This window comes from Bubalus bubalis, chromosome 19 (assembly GCF_019923935.1).
Source record: "Bubalus bubalis isolate 160015118507 breed Murrah chromosome 19, NDDB_SH_1, whole genome shotgun sequence".
In the NCBI taxonomy this organism is placed as follows: domain Eukaryota; kingdom Metazoa; phylum Chordata; class Mammalia; order Artiodactyla; family Bovidae; genus Bubalus; species Bubalus bubalis.
The window spans coordinates 26,068,931-26,088,125 of record NC_059175.1 but is presented as its reverse complement, the minus strand read 5'-3'; the positions used below and the strand labels follow the sequence as shown (position 1 = coordinate 26,088,125).

General features: G+C 37.7%; 1 protein-coding gene across 1 annotated transcript in view; it reads left to right on the top strand.

The window, feature by feature from the left end:
• ITGA1 (integrin subunit alpha 1) overlaps positions 1-19,195 on the top strand; it is a 167,258-nt gene that overhangs the window by 61,722 nt on the left and 86,341 nt on the right. The window contains exons 2-6 of the mRNA XM_025270534.2: positions 2,970-3,090; positions 13,271-13,383; positions 15,803-15,891; positions 16,012-16,123; positions 17,032-17,159. Coding sequence (XP_025126319.2) covers positions 2,970-3,090; positions 13,271-13,383; positions 15,803-15,891; positions 16,012-16,123; positions 17,032-17,159 — 563 coding nt within the window. The remainder of the gene's footprint in view (positions 1-2,969; positions 3,091-13,270; positions 13,384-15,802; positions 15,892-16,011; positions 16,124-17,031; positions 17,160-19,195) is intronic.

Genomic DNA, 19,195 nt, shown 5'->3' with positions numbered 1-19,195 from the left:
TTAATTTAGGTAAATTCTGTTACTGCATCAACATTATGAAAGAGGGGTACCGTGCTATAGACCTGTACTTCTCAGACCTTAACAGAAGTCTGTTTTTCTGGGGAATTTGTTGGGATGTAGATTCTGATTCAGGAAATCTGGAGAGGGCCTGAGATTCTAGATCCCTCACAAGCTCCCACGTGATGCAGTAGCTGCTGGTCGGCAGACTACAATTGGTTTTCCAGGCACCTTCTTTGATAAAATCGTTGGTAGTGGCTTTCTACTCCTTATCTATAGTACAGTGATTTTGCACATGTGTCTGGAGACATTTTTGATCTTCACGACTCAGGGCGGACTACTAACATTGTACGGCCAGGGACCAGGGATGCTGTCAAACACCCTATCCTGCACAGGCAGGCCCTCGTAACCAAGTATTTTCTGAGCCAGAATGTCAATAGTGTCAAAGCTGAGAAATCCTGCTGTTTAGAGAACTATTTTTTGTGTCTCTCATATCAAAAATAATCTGTTGAAAGTGTTCAAAAAAACTGTGAGAAAAGAGTCGGAACATGTACTATTTAGTTTGGAGCAGAGTGAACAGTGTTTGAAACTGTCTTCAAATACATGAAAAGCCATTATGCAGAAGATGGTAACCAGCTGTTCGCCATCATCCTTGAAGAATGAACAGGAAATGTACATAAATGGACCTGTGCTACCCATCCATTCTTTTCCTGCATCTTCCACACCAGCCAGGCAAATCTCCCTCTGTGATCTTGTAACCATATTTGTCCCATCCTGTATCTTATTTCTTGCAGAGACTCTCTCAAATCCTTGGGACACATTTTCATCTCACTGCCAAGCTGTATCTCTCCCTATCCTTAAAAATCTAACTTGAAAATTTCCATCTCCATTAAGTCTTCCTTAACTAAGATAAAATAGTTCCAGTCCACGTCTATTGACAACTGGCACATTTTCTCCTTCAATATGTTATCTTTCATTCTATGAATATGTTATTGCCCATTTGTGTACAAGAAGCCTTGTGTACAAGGTTAAGAAAGATGAAAAAGAGTCCCTGCCTTTAAGTACTTTAAAAAAAAATCTCACTACATTGTACTTACAATGTAGGTAGTATTTAATAATTATTTCTATGAGGGATTTTTTTTTAAATAAGAGGGCTTAATAGTTAAGCCCTTAATATAGTGAAGTGGGGAGATCTTCTAGGTCAGGAGATCAAAAGAAGACTTTATAAATAAGTATACAGAATATCTTTTTATGAAGAATAATTTTCTCTAAGTTATGTACAATTTTCTGCATCAAATAAGCTTTTAATATTGTTACCAAAATTTGAAAGTTATAAATTAGAGCCTGGAATGAATTAGAGTCTGAATTTATGTTATATTTATGGAAGAGTATACAGTGAATAAGAAAGAAAATTTTTTCTGTTTACATGTAGCTGTAAAACACAAAAGAGTGAATTTAATCATCTCAATACACCTTATGATGCTGTGTGATTTTATAACAGCATATTCTTCGGGAAGAATTTTTAGTTACATCTAGGAGGGGAATACTTTGGAACTTTACAAGTATGCTTTAAAAACCAGTACCAAAGATGGAATTTGACACCATCCATTTGAGAGAATTTGGCACCACCCAGAAACCTGGCCTGCTGCAGTCCATGGGGTCGCAAAGAGTCGGGCGGGACTCAGCAACAGAACTGAAGAACCCTTTTAGGGCTTCCCAGGTGGTGCTAGTGGTAAAGAAATTGCCTACCAATGCAGGAGACATAGAGATGTGTGTTTGATCCCTGGGTCGAGAAGATCCCCTGGAGGAGGGCACTCCAGTATTCTTGCCTGGAAAATCCCACGGACAGAGGAGCCTGATGGGCTACATTCCATGGAGTCTCACAGGTCGGACACGTCTGGAGCGACTTTGCAATAGCAGTAGTAGAACCTTTTTAGAAAAGAACCTCACCAATAAAGGATTTCCATTATCTGAGCAAACAAACAAACAAAAAAAAAATTGAAGAGGTTTAACCTTCATTGACCCCACTCCAGTACCCTTGCCTGGAAAATCCAATGGACGGAGGAGCCTGGTAGGCTGCAGTCTATGGGGCCGCTAAGAGTCGGACACGACTGAGTGACTTCCCTTTCGCTTTTCACTTTCATGCATTGGAGAAGGAAATGGCAACTCACTTCAGTGTTCTTGCCTGGAGAATCCCAGGGACGGGGGAGCCTGGTGGGCTGCCGTCTATGGGGTCACACAGAGTTGGACACGACTGAAGTGACTTAGCAGCAGCAGCAGCAATCTTCATTGAATATGTAGTATGTACCAGGCATTGAGTAAACTCTTTAGATGAATCATCTAATTTAATCTCAACGTATTTAGCCTCTCCACCTGTGAGGCTATCACCACCAACATAATAAGGAGACCTCAGTGTACAAGCTTCCCCACCCTGCTTGATTCAGAAATGGAAGCAGAGCAAACCTCAAGCCTGCATAGGAGGCCATCTCTGGGTGGAAGCAGTCAGCTTGCCTTCCTTTTTGAAGCAGCAATGAAAAAGCTCCCTCTTTCGAGGCTTTAAATGGTGATGCTTATATCCTCTTTAGTCAAAAACGTGAAAATGAAGCTGTTTACATTTCATTAGTGGCCATGGTTTGATCTAGGGATAACTACTGGAAAACTATCTGTGACTGTGTTAGTCATATGAGTTTCTGCCAGCTCCTTCCCACACATTTTGAAATCTTTGGTTCTGGGAATGGTATAGATACTAAATTACTATGGAATGTGTTTGAATGTTAATACTTTAGGTTGATTTCCAGTCAGTAATACAGACCTTTGCAGACCTTTCTGGTTGTTCCCATTCTTTGAGCGTCATTGCTCTTTGTAATAAGCGCCAGCTTTGAATGGTAACCTCAAGAATGCCTTAATAATTCAAAACATAATGGAATCGTAGTTAACTCTATGTAACTGGATGTTTTTTTCCTCTCTTAAAGTTGTTCTACACTTCTGTGTGTCATTCAATGTTGATGTGAAAAACTCAATGACTTTCAGCGGCCCAGTGGAGGACATGTTTGGATATACTGTCCAACAATATGAAAACGAAGAAGGAAAATGGTAAGTCAATGGGTTTTCTTGTTGTTTAGTTTTCTTACAAGGTAATGGAAAATATGATTTGGTTACAGTTCGTTTTATGAATGAGACTTAGAATGAATCATTTATGGTAGGAAATGTAGTCTAATCATTTGGTAATAGAAATTGAAAAAGGAAAAAATTCTTGGCAATATTAAGAGCTGTGGTTAGTGATTCTGTTGAAACCTGGGTTGACTTCAAGGAAGGGCCTTATTCAAAATAGTCATTGTTTTGTTATTATGTTATTCTGGCAAGAGTTCTTTGTCCGCATTTTAGTCTAGCTGAAATGCAACAGGAGGTATATGGAAGCATGTGAGATGCTGTCTTGAGAGGATTAGTATCGCTTCCATAATATAACATGAGGCTTATATTTTTAGTTACTTACCTATTGAATTTAGTCTATTATTTATAATGAACCTCACTGAATTTTGTACACTTTTAAGCCACTTAATACTGGTTAAGTTCACTTTAGTATGATTTTTAAAAGCATATTTATCTTTTGAAAACTATACAAAATTAATATTAGAGCTCTTTTGCTTTGTAGTTAATATAATTTCACAATTTGTATGGAAACACAAAAAACTTCGAATAGCCAAAGCTATCTTGAGAAAGAAGAATGGAACTTTAGTGAGTTTTTTTAAGTGGAGCTTGTATAAAAGGGCTTACCTGCTGGTGCAGTTGGTAAAGAATTTGCCTGCAATGCAGGAGACCTGGATTAGATCCCTGGATTAGGAAGATACCCTGGAGAAGGGAATGGCAACCCACTCCAGTACTCTTGCCTGGATAACTCCATGGACAGAGGAGCCTTGTAGGCGACGGTCCATGGGGTCACGAAAGTCAGACACAACTGAGTGACTTCACTTCTTCACTTCACCCAGTTCTGGGTAAATATTCAAAGGAATGAAAATCAAGATCTTGAAGAGATATCTGCATTCCCATATTCATTGCAGCATTATTCACAAAAAGCACAACTTGAAAGCAATTTAAATGTCCATTGACAGATGAATAGATTTTTTTAAATGTTTTGCATATATAGTAGAGTATTATTCTGCCTTAAATAAGAAGAAAATCTTTCTATTTAAGAAAATATGGATGAACCTGGAGAACATTTTACTAAGTGAAATAAGCCAGATGAAGGACAAATATGGCATGATCCCACTTACATGAGGAACCTAAAATAATCAACCTCATAAAAGCAGAGGACAGAATGGTGGTTACCAGGTGTTTGAACAAGGGCAAAACAGGAAAGCATTAATCAAAGGGTATAAGCTTCAGTTAAGCAAAATGAATAAGTCCTGGAGATTCACTATACAGCATAGCACCTATCGTTAACAGTCTGTGTTAGCTCCTCAGTCATGTCTGATTCTTTGCAACCTCATGCACTGTAGCCCACCAGGCACCTCACCTCTGTTCATGGGATTTTACAGGCAAGAATACTGGAATGGGTTGCCATTTCCTTCTCCAGATAGTTAACAATACTGTATTTTATACTTAAAATTTTGCTTAGAATGTAGATTTTTTTGTTAGGTGTTCTTATCACAAAATAATAGTAATAATAACTATTACTAGTAAAGAGGGCATGAGTAAACTTTTGGAAGTAACGGATATGTTTATGGTATAGATTGTGGTGATAGATTTACGGGTATATACTTATCCCCAAACCCATCAATTCGTTTACATTAAAGTGGTCATTTCATACTTCAACAAAGTTTGTTTTTAAAGTAACTCCCCTAGGGAAATATAGCTATTTGGGGAAAAATAGAACTCAAGTCTCCACTCACTATCTAGGGCTGTTACTCTTATTAGAGCTCTATTACAAAAGTAAAGGTTGATAATAACTATCTCCGTAGTTTTAGACTTTACATTTTAATGTGAATGAAAGCTCATGAGCATTTGAGCATATATATGGATATCAGATACTTTAATTCCATTCTGACATTCCATGCTTACAATGATTTTATGGAAAAGGTGTAAAAATCAGGGAAACAAACAGTGTGGCCAATTGAATTTAAAATTAAATGAACTACAAATATCTAAGCTTACTCCTTGGAAGAACAGTTATGACCAACCTAGACAGCATATTAAAAAGCAGAGACATTACTTTGCCAACAAAGGTCCATCTAGTCAAGGCTATAGTTTTTCCAGTAGTCATATATGGATGTGAGAGTTGGACTATAAAGAAAACTGAGCACCGAAGAATTCATGCTTTTGAACTGTGGTGTTGGAGAAGACTCTTGAGAGTCCCTTGGACTGCAAGGAGATCCAGCCAGTCCATCCTAAAGGAAATCAGTCCTGAATATTCATTGGAAGGGCTGATGCTGAAGCTGAAACTCCAGTCCTTTGGCCACCTGATGCGAAGAACTGACTCACTGGAAAAGACCCTGATGCTGGGAAAGATCGAAGGCCGGAGGAGAAAGGGACGACAGAGGATGAGATGGTTGGATGGCATCACCAACTCAATGGACATGAGTTTGAGTAAACTCTGGGAGTTGGTGATGGACAGGGAGGTCTGGTGTGCTGCAGTCCATGGGGTCACAAAGAGTTGAACATGACTGAACAACTGAACTAAATTCAACCGAAAAAATATCTAAATATTCAAATCTTTAAGGATGACATGATAGCAACATACCATTCTAAAAATATCCAGGCACTGGTCATGCAAAATAAATTTTAGTAATATGTTTGGATATTCTTAAGTGTTTATAAAATCAGATAGGATGCAGACATTTTAAGAAATGAACTATAAAATAACTGACATATTTGGGAGAACACGGATTTTGTTATTTTTTCCAGAGGTGGGCACCGGCATAAATCATATCTACTGGTCATGTTTGGAAACTTTGCAACCTCAGATTTTTTTAAAAAAATCATCCTGATCCATCTTACATCAAGTATGCCTAAGTTAGTTGTTGGTCCATAACACGTGCAGTCTGTATATTTGAAAAGCATTACTTTATATCTTTGGAAAGCATGAAAAACTAACAGAAAAGGCAGCCTATCTCCCTTCACCTTTCAGAAATTTCCTGTGGAGTGTAACCTTTATATTTTTGGCTCAGAAACCACATGTTTTCTCAGTAGCAGAACACATTATACCTCTGATTAAATCCAGCCATTGTTTATTATGATTAGCCTGAGCTGGAGCATCCAAATAGTTGCACTGTGGTTTAGAAAATGTCACAAAAAATACAATTGGTTTAATAGTTTTGCTTTGAAGAGAAGAAAAGCCAATGTGCTCAGCATTGCAGAAGCCTTCCAGAGTTAGTGGTAATCACTAGTATGGCAAGGTCTCAGACAGATGGGAAAAAATGAGATGTTGATATGGATTTTCCATTCTCAGTTGCTCTTTGCTTCCTTCCTTCCAGCATGTGCTCCCACTCCTTCGAGTGCTATCTAAACCAGGGGTCCCCAACCTTCTGGTAGGAACTGGGTCGCACAGCAGGAGATGATCAGTGGGTGAGCCGTGAGCCAGCAAAACTTCATCTGTATTTGTAGTCCCCCACGTTCCAGTTACTACCTGAGCTCCACCTCCTGTCAGATCAGCGTCATTAGATTCTCATAGGAGTGTGAACCCTGCTGTGAACTGTGGATCCAAGGGTTCTAGGTGGCAGCTCCTTATGAGAATCATACTGAAACCATCCCCTTACCACCACCCTGGTCTATGGAAAAATTGTCTCCCTTGAAACTGGTCCCTGGTGCCAAAAAGGTTGAAGACTGCTAAACTTCAGTTGGCCTGTCTTTTCAAAGTAGATTCTCATGATGAAAATACTTCCCTAGCCAATCCCCAACCCAATATATATGAAAATGTATTGGCTGCCTGCCTTTTTCCTAAAGGACCCTGCTTCGTGCCAGCTAAGGTTTACTAGTGGGCTCAGGTGACTGATTCTCTGTTTCCAAGCCTATTCAAGCTTGTGGTAAAAAGACGAACAGTTCTATAAAATTTTCTCTTATGGATTTTAATATAATATTTATTTTTAAGTCTTAATAATATCTTTTGAAGTTAAAATTTCCTCTTTGCCAAACTTGTCATTTCTTTGGTTCACCTCATTTCTACCCACTACCTTTCATGACCGAAAACACAGCAGCTCATGGGCCCACTGTATAACTTCATTCTCTAAGATGACCGAACACTTACTCTATTGTTGATTTTTTTTTTAATGGCTGGCAGGAGGTACTTGGTGCTCTGATAAAGACTTTGGCTTGGAGATCAAGAAAGAGTTAGATGAAAAGAAATAATGTAAATGTGAAACAATCTCCAGGAAACTATCTTTTAAAGAAGAAAAATATATACATATGAAACAGCAGTCCGAGGACAGCTACCTTTCAAATAAATATGAGAACAGTCATAATGACAAGAATGACTATTATGAATAGCAAACATTTCTCAGTTTATTAAATTTTATTATATTTGGAGCTTCTTCGTGGAGAAGAGGTGTTTCTCTCAATTTGATGATCTTTGAGTTTATCAGGTGTTTCTCTGACATGAGATCGAGAACATTCTTTAATCCTCTTAATCTTCAGACAAATCATTGCCATAATGTCATATAAAAAGCAGAAATTTAATATAAATTAAATTTAATGAGTTAAAGCCAACTTGCATTAAAATTTAAAGTTACAATGTCCATAGTTCATGAAACTGTGCTTTGGGTCTTCATACTGACCCTGTGTGTTTGAGTGAATATGACTGTTAACATCTTCATTTTCTAGACAGGAAACTGGGACTCAGAGAATGAATTGCCAAAGGTTTAACACAAGTGTGACAGGGCCAGGATGTGGAACCCAGCATTCTTCCTTAAGCCAGTTCTCTTCTGTAACAACACGGATTCTCTGGAACCTTGACCCATGGAAATGCTTCCTGTGACACCTAAAGGCCTAGGTGGCATTCTGCTTAAGCAAAATATCCAGCCTCTAAAAAATTTTTAAAAAATCTTCACAATTAGGACCTTTTAGTTGGCCATATGAGTGACCAGGTCTTCCTTATTCACATTCTTACAGCATTTGATGCAGTCATAATGTATTCATTTAATACATATTTATTGAATGCCTATTTTCTACCTGGCACTGTTTCAGTCACTCAAGATATATGAGTGAATGAATAGATGAAAATTCCTGCTATTGTGGAGCTTACATTCTGCTGGGGAGGGACAAACAAAACATAAATAATAAACTAATAAGCAGGTAGATTGAATGTCAGAATGTGCTAAGTGCTATGAGAAAAAAATAGAGCAAGATAATGGGGCTTGAGAATGCTGAAGATTCCTGAAATTCCGTAAACTCTAGGCTGGTATTTTTCTAGGCTCTTGTCATTTATATGCAGCCTGGGAAAAGTGAGGCTTTCTTAGGATTAAGTGGTGAGATCTATGTTCTTTCCAGAGTTGCATGCTTGGTGTCAGAACAAATAGCTCCTAGAAAAATACACAAAATTGTTTTATGTCCTGTGTCCTGCTTACCCGTTCTGTATCACTGATCCTGACTCTCAAATTCCTTGTCTCAGTCCTGACCTATTGCTACACTCTACCACTTGCTGAGTTCTCACACTCTAGTCTTGTCTTATCCAGAATACACAATAGGCCATGGCTCCAGTTGTTATATCAGGTTATTTCCACTTACCATCATACTCTAGGGGCTTTCTACTGCCCTAGAGTTCAAATATAAACTCCAGAACCTTCCCTTCAAAGTCCAGTTTCCTGCTGCAGGTTATGAGGAAGCTCTGGGCTGTGTTCCAGTCACCCCTACTTCCTCATCACCTTCCGCGTTCAGGCCTCATGCTCCTGTTTCCACACATTTGCCTGAGCTATCCATGACCACGCTTCCCTCCTGCCTTTGTTATTAACATGCTGATGGTTTAACTCCCCTACTGGAGTTTTTCTGTCTGCTCAAGCATCACTTTTCCTCCACATGGCCTCTCATCCTCCATTAGGCTAAACAAGGCTTCTTCGTGGCATGGTGGTCTCAGATTTCCAAAAAATGGTGAAATAGAGTCTGCAATATCTCCTAAGGCCTATCCTCTGAAGTCACAGTGTCATATCTGCTGCATTCTTTTTATCAAGCAAATCTCAATTTCAACAGGAGGAAAAATAGATTCTGCCTTAATGAAGGACAAAGAGAGACAAAATCGCATCCCAAGGTACACAAAATTCCAAACCATATACCACACTTACAAACCCTTGGATACTGTTATTGTACCATATCCAGGTTTCCTCCAGAATGAATTTAAACTCCCCTCAAACCCTGAATGGTTTGCTTGAGAAAAGAAGCCCAAGTTTATTAATATGGCCCTTCTCCTTCATTTTTAGCCAAGTTACTTAAAATGAAGTCTGCTCGACACTTACGGCTCCCATTCTTGATAGTCTTGCCTTCCCTGGTTTCTGTGATGTCACTGTTTTCGGGTTCTCTCTTTCTCTCTCTGATTGCTCCTACCGATTTTCTTCCTCTGTTTCTTAAAATCCTGTGTTACTTCCCCCTATATGTTAGCCTTCAGTGTCTTCTTGCCCCTCTAGTGAGTTGGTAGCATTTACTCTCAGGACCTCAGCCATGTTCCTGGCATGCTCATATATGTTCCATGTGGTTTCTGAGATGTTCCTCACAAGATTGGGCCCAGATACCACAGAAGTAACCCTTATCAGTACACAATATTCTATGGAATGACCCTACATCTGTAAATTTGCTCCTCTGCTAAGTTTTAAGCCACCTAAAAAATGACGTTTTATCCATTTTGTATTCTGAGAGCCTGGCATTAATGTTAATGCTGAGCATGTAGAATGTTCTTTATAAACATTAATTAATCTATCTAGTTTCAACTTAAATACTTTCATAACACATCTACTACTTCTCTCCAAACTATTTTTAACTATAAAACTAGTTTAATAAATCACATTACAAAAGTTTTTGCAAATATTGGGGGGGAAATTCCCTAAAATCTAATCATAACTTCCTTAATATAATTTGTTTTTTGGTGTACTCCCTTTGAATCTGTGTTCTACATAGATAATGTTATTCCATCATCTGAAAATATATATAGTGATAATAAAAAACCCAACACTTAGCACATGCTATGAGCCACATACTGTTTTAAACATTTTATATATAGTAAATCATTTCATGCTCTTGATGATTGTGTTAGGTAGCTACTCTTACTATTTCCATTTTACAGATGAAGGAACTAAGGCATAGAGAATAAAACTGGCTTGTCTATGTATGTATGGTTTACATACAGCTAAGTAAAGGGTAAAACCATGATTTGAACTCAGAAAGTCTAGCACCAAAGTTCATGCTATATTTTCTGGAGATTAAACTACTTAAGACATAGAGAGCACTTAGTTCAGTTAGTTAGTTCAGTCGCTCAGTCGTGTCCGACTCTTTGCGACCCCATGAATCGCAGCACACCAGGCCTCCCTGTCCATCACCAACTCCCGGAGTTCACCCAGACTCACGTCCGTTGAGTCAGTGATGCCATCCAGCCATCTCATCCTCTGTCATCCCCTTCTCCTCCTGCCCTTAATCCCTCCCAGCATCAGAGTCTTTTCCAATGAGTCAACTCTTTGCATGAGGTGGCCAAAGGACTGGAGTTTCAGCTTTAGCATCATTCCCTCCAAAGAAATCCCAGGGCTGATCTCCTTCAGAATGGACTGGTTGGATCTCCTCGCAGTCCAAGGGACTCTCAAGAGTCTTCTCCAACACCACAGTTCAAAGGCATCAATTCTTCGGCCCTCAGCCTTCTTCACAGTCCAACTCTCACATCCATACATGACCACTGGAAAAACCATAGCCTTGACTAGATGGACCTCTGTTGGCAAAGTAATGTCTCTGCTTTTGAATATGCTATCTAGGTTGGACATAACTTTCCTTCCAAGGAGTAAGCATCTTTTAATTTCATGCCTGCAGTCAACATCTGCAGTGATTTTGGAGCCCAAAAAAATAAAGTCTGACACTGTTTCAACTGGTTCCCCATCTATTTCCCATGAAATGATGGGACCGGATGTCATGATCTTCGTTTTCTGAATGTTGAGCTTTAAGCCAACTTTTTCACTCTCCACTTTCACTTTCATCAAGAGGCTTTTTAGTTCCTCTTCACTTTCTGCCATAAGGGTGGTGTCATCTGCATATCTGAGGTGATTGATATTTCTCCTGGCAATCTTGATTCCAGCTTGTGCTTCTTCCAGTCCAGCGTTTCTCATGATGTACTCTGCATATAAGTTAAATAAGCAGGGTGACAATATACAGCCTTGACTGACTCCTTTTCCTATTTGGAACCAGTTTGCACTTAGAATGGTGTAAATTCAATAAATCCAGACTATTATTACCATTGCTTTTATAAGTACTTTGAATATAATTTGGTATCTTTTGCTTTAAGTTGTCATAAGTTTTCAATAAATTAGGTAGGTTTTTATTTTAAATTAGATTATAATTTTTATCCTACCATGCAGTCTTATTAACTATTGTTCTTTTCATGACTGCACAATATTCTATGGAATGGCCCTACAGTAATTAATTAATCTTGCTGTTGATCACATTTCTTTTAATCTTTCATGGTTATATATACCCTATAAGCATTATCTTATGTATCAAGCTTGTTTCCCCTAATTTAGGTCATTTTTTAGGATAGATTCCCAGAAGTAAAAATTATGTATTAAAGGGTTTGAACATTTTTATGGTTATTTATGTATATCAGAAATGGCTTTGCAAAGGCATTATATCACAACCATGTTTTAGGGATTCTGTTCAACAATTCAATATTTACAATTGTTGTAAAACTCATTTCCATTAAAAATCCCTTCCCTTTTATATATGGCAAACTTTCAAATTTTGAAAAATTTAAAAAGGCATGCCCAATCCGCCTACAGCCCTTTACAACCTTTCAATTCTCCTTCAGATATTTTTTTCTCCACACTAAACCTCTCCAACTTTCCCTTGAGCATCTCTGGTCTGACAAAATTACCAGGCTCTGAACTGTCTAAGTCATAGCCTCCTAAATACATTCCATTGTGCCTATGTCTCTCTTAATTTGGAGATTCCAGACATGTCCCGACAGTGCAGAGCACAGAGGGGCTATCACTTTCCTTGACCAGGGCATCTGTTTCTAGCACTGCAGCCTAAGGTCACGTTAGCCTTGTTGGCTCTAAAATACACTATTGGCTCCTGTTTTCTCGCTGTCAACTAAATCTTCCATGACTTTTTCACATGAAGTTCTATTAAATCAGGTTTCTCACATTCTGTTCTGATGTAGATAATAGTACACAAGATAAGTGAAGTTATTTACATAGGTTCTTATTAAATTTTACTAGTTTAAATTTCTTGTTCCAGAATGTTAGGACACTTCTGAATGCCCACATAGGTATACTGATTTACTTGAAGAATACTTTTATGCTTTTTGTGTCTTCACTTCAGTCATTAACAAAGATATAGACTAAGTCAACCCCAAGTGCAGTCTCAGGGTACATAATTAGAGTCCTTTGGTTGCTGCTAATCAGTGTCTTGGATGTAGCTGTTTAGCCAGCAATGAATGAGCAGCTGTGGATCCCAACAAGTATTTTAACATTCAACTACATTCATCCATTGTATTACTGAAGATATTATAGGGGACCTTGTTAAATGGCCTTCACTAGCACTAAAATAAATCATGATTATACTTTTCCATTAATTATTGTTAGAATGTTTTCATATTTCTGTCTAAAAAAATAAGTTATTTTAACCTGTCTCATAACTATCTTTATTTTCTAAGTACTTACAAACTAAGCATATACTAACATTAAATCTGATGATCTAATGTTTATTTTTCCTGATTTCTCTGTGAAATTATCAGTTCCCCTTGAGAAAAAGTCATTTATACTTCCATGTGTGTTTTATAAACTAACACAGCAGCAGGCTTAACCAATAATTATGCTTTCATCCCCCAAATAAAAAATATATTAAAGTAACATGATACAAGAAAATAAAATATTCTCAAGTCTCTCTCCTATGTATTTGATTGTTTTTTTTTTTTTTATTAAATCAATCTGCAATTTGGAGAAGACACTCTGCTTATTTTAAATAACATTAAATTACTGAGGATGACTATTCTAATTATGTCTATGGAGCTACTGTCAGTCATCTTAGAACTAATCATACAGTAACAAAAATAAATGTTTCTCATTAGTCAAAAATGTTAATTGACTCTTTTAACTTCCAGGGTGCTTATTGGGTCTCCTTTAGTTGGCCAACCCAAGAACAGAACTGGAGATGTCTATAAGTGTCCAGTTGGGCGAAGTGAATCATTACCTTGCATAAAGTTGGATCTCCCAGGTACGTAAAGTCAAAATATTAAAGTCTAATCCTAAACTATGCCCAGCATTCACACTGAAAGTACATTTCAACCAACTCAAGAAAATACCAGAAGTCATCTATAAAAATTCTTCAGTTTTTATCATTCACATATTTTTATTCCTTCTGCCTTCATTTGCTTCAGAAATTCATCATAGAATAGCCATAGACTGAGAAGGTCTTACTAGTTCTGTAACTTTTAACTGCCTCCATTGTCCAGAATCCTTTGTAAACTCAGCAGTAACACAAAAGAAATTTTCTAAATAAACCTATTCATCACATTTACTCCACAAAATTTAACTTAGTATTTTTTTAAAGAAAATAGCACACAAGGAAATTGTAATAGAGAAATTTAATTTTTTAAAAAAGAGAGTAGCACAAGGTAAATTTGTATTGAAATATACGTATTTGATAGAAATATCATAGTTAGAACATGACTAGAAAATTCCTGCTAGAGCTGTGTAGGAATTAGAACCCTGTCTGTTCTGTACAGTATTAAGTGTCTTGGAAATGACTCAACCTCTGCAGGTTTTCTTAAGATACTGTATTTTTCAGTTTTTTTCAAATTCCTGCTTGTTCGTTATGAACTTTTTTTTTAATATTCAAGACCATAGCTTTAATAGCTGCTTTAATATCCTCACTTGATAATTCCAACATCTGGAATATCTCAATGTCACTTTCCATTTATTACCTTTCTCTTGGAGTTAGGTTACGTTTTCCTGTTTCTTCTTATGTTTAGTGACTTTGGATTGTATCCTGGATTAAACTTTTGAATTATAAGTGTGGAGATTCTAGATCTTGTTATGTGTCTTTGGAAAGTCTTAACTTTTTGTTTTAGCAGGCAGTTTACTTGGCTGAAGTCAATTTCCGAACAGCAGTGGGAAGCCCTTAAAATCTCTACTCAATTCTTCTAATTTTTTAGCTGGGCTGTGTGACGTTTACTCTGCACATGTACAATTCAGGTCATTTAGGTATTTGGAAAATGTATCTGTGTATATTGAAACTCTCCTTTTGTGGCTTCCTTTCCAAAATACTTCCCCTTCACTTGACATTACTGTCACTGCCCCATTCTCCATCCTCTGTTCCTTTTAGACAGGAAGACTGTGTGTCCTATTTGAGGTTTAGCCACTGGCTCAGGCCTTCCCTTGGGGAAAACAAACAAACACAAAAACAGGAAACTCATCTAGTGCTAATCTCCTCTTACGGGTATAGACTCTTCCAGTTTCTGCCTGGTTTGCATTGTTTTCCAATGCCTTCGGATGATTGTTCCTTTTTTTTTTTTTTCCTTTTCCTAAAGTTTATAGTTGTTGTTTACAAAAGGGTTGTTCTGATAGAAGCTACTTCTCTGTTATTGGAAACTGAAATAGAGTTTCAACAGTAACATGAAGACTGGCTACGTTAAGAACAATAGGAAAGTTTCTGCTATAGTTCCTAACATCCCAGGAATGCTTGACCCCTAGTATTAAAACCTCTAATCCAGATTATTCAAAACCAGTTCCAGGTGCTTTCAAAGCAAACCAGACTGGATTCCTAGACAAAGGCAGTGTTCAGACTAGGAGGTCACTGTGACCATTCAGGAATCAATCTCTGCCTCCATTTCCCATGTAAACTTACAGTAAGAAAAAATTATAGGCATGAACAGTGAGACGAGTCTTTCTCGAACTTGAGTTTTGCCACTTTTAAATATTCTAACACTCTGCTAAACTGGGTTTAGAAGTTTTTGCCTTTCCTATCTAATCTTTTTTTTTTTTTCCTTTTTTAATGTGAGCGGAACATCTTTTTGCCCAGGTTTGCATGCTTTAGGGCCCAATGTTCTTATTTGTAATGTCAAATGGAGTTGCTTCAGTGTGTCTTATCCAAACATCCTGACCACTGCTCTAATCTTGCTTTGGTTTTCTTTGTAACCCTGTTAATGTCCCTGTGATGATGAATATAATGGTTAAAATCTTGTGTTTGAGTTTTCTTTTCTGGTCTTCTACCCATTTTCCTTCTTCTTGCCAGAAATCGTTTTGTCATTGGTCATTTTTAACATGTAGATATAACATATAAGATGAGTGTGTAAATTTACTTTGTGTCTACATTATGAGACTAAATATTTTATTTTAATTAGCAAAAAATATGTGAAAGGCTGTCCCGTGTTCTGATTGCCCTGATAGTCGTGCATACTTTTACAGTTCAGCAAAAGTATTTGAGACAGTGATCCAGACAAAGCTTCTGAGACAAAAGCCAGTTTTCTGCCTTCGCTTGTTTATTATACTCCTTAATAATACTTCGAAGATTATTTAGTTGAACCAAAAGAAGAATGTCCTATGATATGAACAAAGCAAACAGAAGGTTTTTATGAGAAGACACTTAGTTTTATTTTGTTTTCCATTCTCATAAAAGTTTCTTCTATTTTTAGTTAATACATCAATTCCCAATGTCACGGAAGTAAAGGAGAACATGACATTTGGATCAACTTTAGTCACCAACCCAAAAGGAGGGTTTCTGGTAAGAAAAGGAAGAGTAATGATGGTTAATGAACTAGGAATTCTGTGATCATAAATCTTCATAAAAATCTGTTATGTAATTTTTAATCTAATGGTTTTAATTTTTTAAATTTTTTAAAAGGCATGTGGGCCCTTGTATGCCTATCGATGTGGACATTTGCATTACACAACTGGAATCTGTTCTGATGTCAGCCCCACATTTCAAGTCGTGAACTCCATTGCCCCTGTACAAGGTACAGATTTTATGCAGTGTTTTTGCAATGTTTAAAAAGCGTAAGCAATGGATGAGATACATGTATACACAGGAGCATACCAAAAAGCTTGAAGTATTTTCTTGGCTACCAGCATTACCAATTTAGGTAAATGTTTGCTTTGCCAATATATAACCAAACCTCACTGCTATTTTTGGAACTGATATTAGTGTAAGTAACCTTTACAGAGTCATATTTAATCATCAGAGCTAAAGCTGTCACATTATTTTTATTTAAAGGGTGAATTTCTTTGAGGAAGATAAACTCATTTGAAATACACATGGAATGAGAACTGTATACAGAATTAATATTGAAAAAATTTCCAAAGATAACTCATACAGTGTTAATTAAAATTAAGTAGAGATGTATTTTACTTGATGTGAATCCCAAACCAATTGTTACTGAATGCAGTGAATATTTATCACCTTTACTTTTTATTTAAAAGACTCTTTTTTTTCTGGTTTTAAGAGTAATGTGTCCATTTTGTAGAACATCATCTTTTTTAAAAAAGATTTATTTATGTGTTTATTTATTCATTTTTGGCTGTGTTGGGTCTTCATTGCTGCATGTGGGCTTTCTCTAGCTGTGGCGCATGGGATGACTCCCTAGTTGTGGTGGGTGGGCTCTAGGCGGGCAAGCTTCTAGTAGCTGCAGCATGTGGGCTCAGTAGTTTTGGCTCATTGGCTTAGCTGCTCTGTGGCGTGTGGGATCTTCCCGACCAGGGATCGAACCTGTCCCCTGCATTGCAAGGCAGATTCTTAACCCCTGGACCACCAGGGAAGCCCTGAAGAACATCATCTTTTAAAATGAGCTTCTTTCAACCATGAAACCATTTCATATTCCTCTAAAGATAGATGCCAAATTTGCATGATTGACTCTTTTTCTTGCAGAATGTAGCACTCAGCTAGACATAGTCATCGTGCTGGATGGTTCTAACAGCATTTACCCCTGGGAAAGTGTTACAGCTTTTTTAAATGATCTTCTTAAAAGAATGGATATTGGTCCTAAACAGACACAGGTATGTGACTTCATGTTTTGATTTCTGTTGTCCTCAAGATACATATGCAGAGATTTTTAATAAGATTATATTCAGAATACAAAGTCATCAATAAAGCTAAAATTCAGGATTTTTTATTCCATATAAAATTGCCTGCTCTGACATACCTGAATTTGAACTGCTGATCACAGCTCTCCCCTCTCTTACCACATTCCCAACAATGAGCTTTCTCCCTTCCACTTGTTTTATCCATCCTGTTTTATCTTCTTACCCATCGTTTCTTTCCAAAAACTAATGACAGTCTTGGAGTATTTTTGTGTTAGTCGCTAAGTTGTGTCTGACTCTTTTGTGACCCTATGGACTGTAACCTGCCAGCCTCCTCTGTCCATGGAGTTCTCCTGGCAAGAATATTGGAGAGGGTAGCCATTTCCTTCTCCAGGGGATTTTCCTGACCCAGGGATTCAACCTAGGTCTTTTGCATTGCAGGCAGATTCTTTACCCCCTCTGAGCCACCAGGGGCCCTTGGGGAAAAAATGGAGTATTTTTAAAATCTGTAGTATTTTGGGGTCATCTGAATATTTAATTTTACTTTTACATTTATCTATTACACTGTAAAAATTTTATTTCTTTGTAGCTATTTGTGGAAATTAGTGCAGCTGTGACGTGTTTGAAGTTGCTCCACAACTTTAGGAAGAAAACCTACAAGGCTGTTTTAGAGGAATAATCACTGCTTCAGTGAGGATTGGTGTCTGCAACTCAGTTTTGTAAACAGCTAACAATCAATTGCTTATATGCTCAAGGAACTCTGCTGCAGTTCTGATGTTTCCATCTATGAGAGCTATAATTAATTTTACATTTCAGTAGTAAGAGTCCCAATAGAAGAGCTGTTCTGTCCAGCACCATTTGAATTCCAGCCTGCCAGTGTGGCCTTCGTGGAGTTATATGTCTCTCTGGGAGGGAACAGTGGCTCCATTCAGAGGAATGAGGCTGAACCCTGGGGTCCAGATGCTACCAGTGAATGGAAGGGACAGAAACTTGCTGAGAAGAGTCAGGTCACATATCCTTGGTTCCAGGACCGCAGTCCACAAAGAGAAAGGTTTCAGAATGCAGCCCTGTGCACTGAGTCATTTGTAGCACCTTCAGATTTCACTCAGGGGAACCTGCTTCCTACTGAGGGAGGAGCTACTTAGGTTGCTGAGTTTTTATGTCATGTTTTGCTTGCATCGTTCATGGTGGAGTTTAGCCAGACTCATTCATTCCTTTGTTTGGCGGTTTCTCCTGAGGGTTTACTATGTACCAGGCTCTGTGTGAGGGCTTGGATAATCATGGAAAAATAGACAGACATGGCCACTGCCTTCGTGGAGCTTCTGTATAACAATGTTTCTCCAAGTGTGGCTCATGGAATTCCCACTTCTGAATCCGAGAGGTACTTGGATTGTACCCCCAGACTTTAAGAATCAGAATGTCTGAGAGTGAGGCTACAGAGCCTACAGTTTAAGTAAGCAACCCACATAATTTTTAACAGGTTAAAGTTGAGAAACCATGGACTAATGAATTATTGTGTTGATATGTGAGGTGTGTGTGTCTGTGCTTACTGCATGCTCCAGATTACAGGGACCTCAAGACTGAAGCCTTTATATCTCTTTTTATCCTTGTCAGTGGTCAGCCCAGTGCTTTGCTGGGCTTTTTTAGTGGCCCTTTACTGAGCACCTGTTGAATAAGTGTGTGTATCATACTGAATGCATTTTTGCATTTTTCTGTGATAGATGAACATTTAATGAGACTTTTTCATTAGCTGGCATTTTAATAGTCTTCTAAGTATATTATTTATATGTTGGGTTTTTGTGTTTATACTTCAGTGATTTCTAATCTTTATCTATGTTGGCTTAAGCTGTATTAATGACTAGTTTCGTAAGTAATTCTCTAAACAAAAGGGTTTGAGAAGGACATTCACTAAGCCATCACTTTTGCCAAAATCTATTTAATAGGGTTTTAAGTACAACATTGGAGAAGGCAATGGCACCCCACTCCAGTACTCTTGCCTGGAAAATCCTATG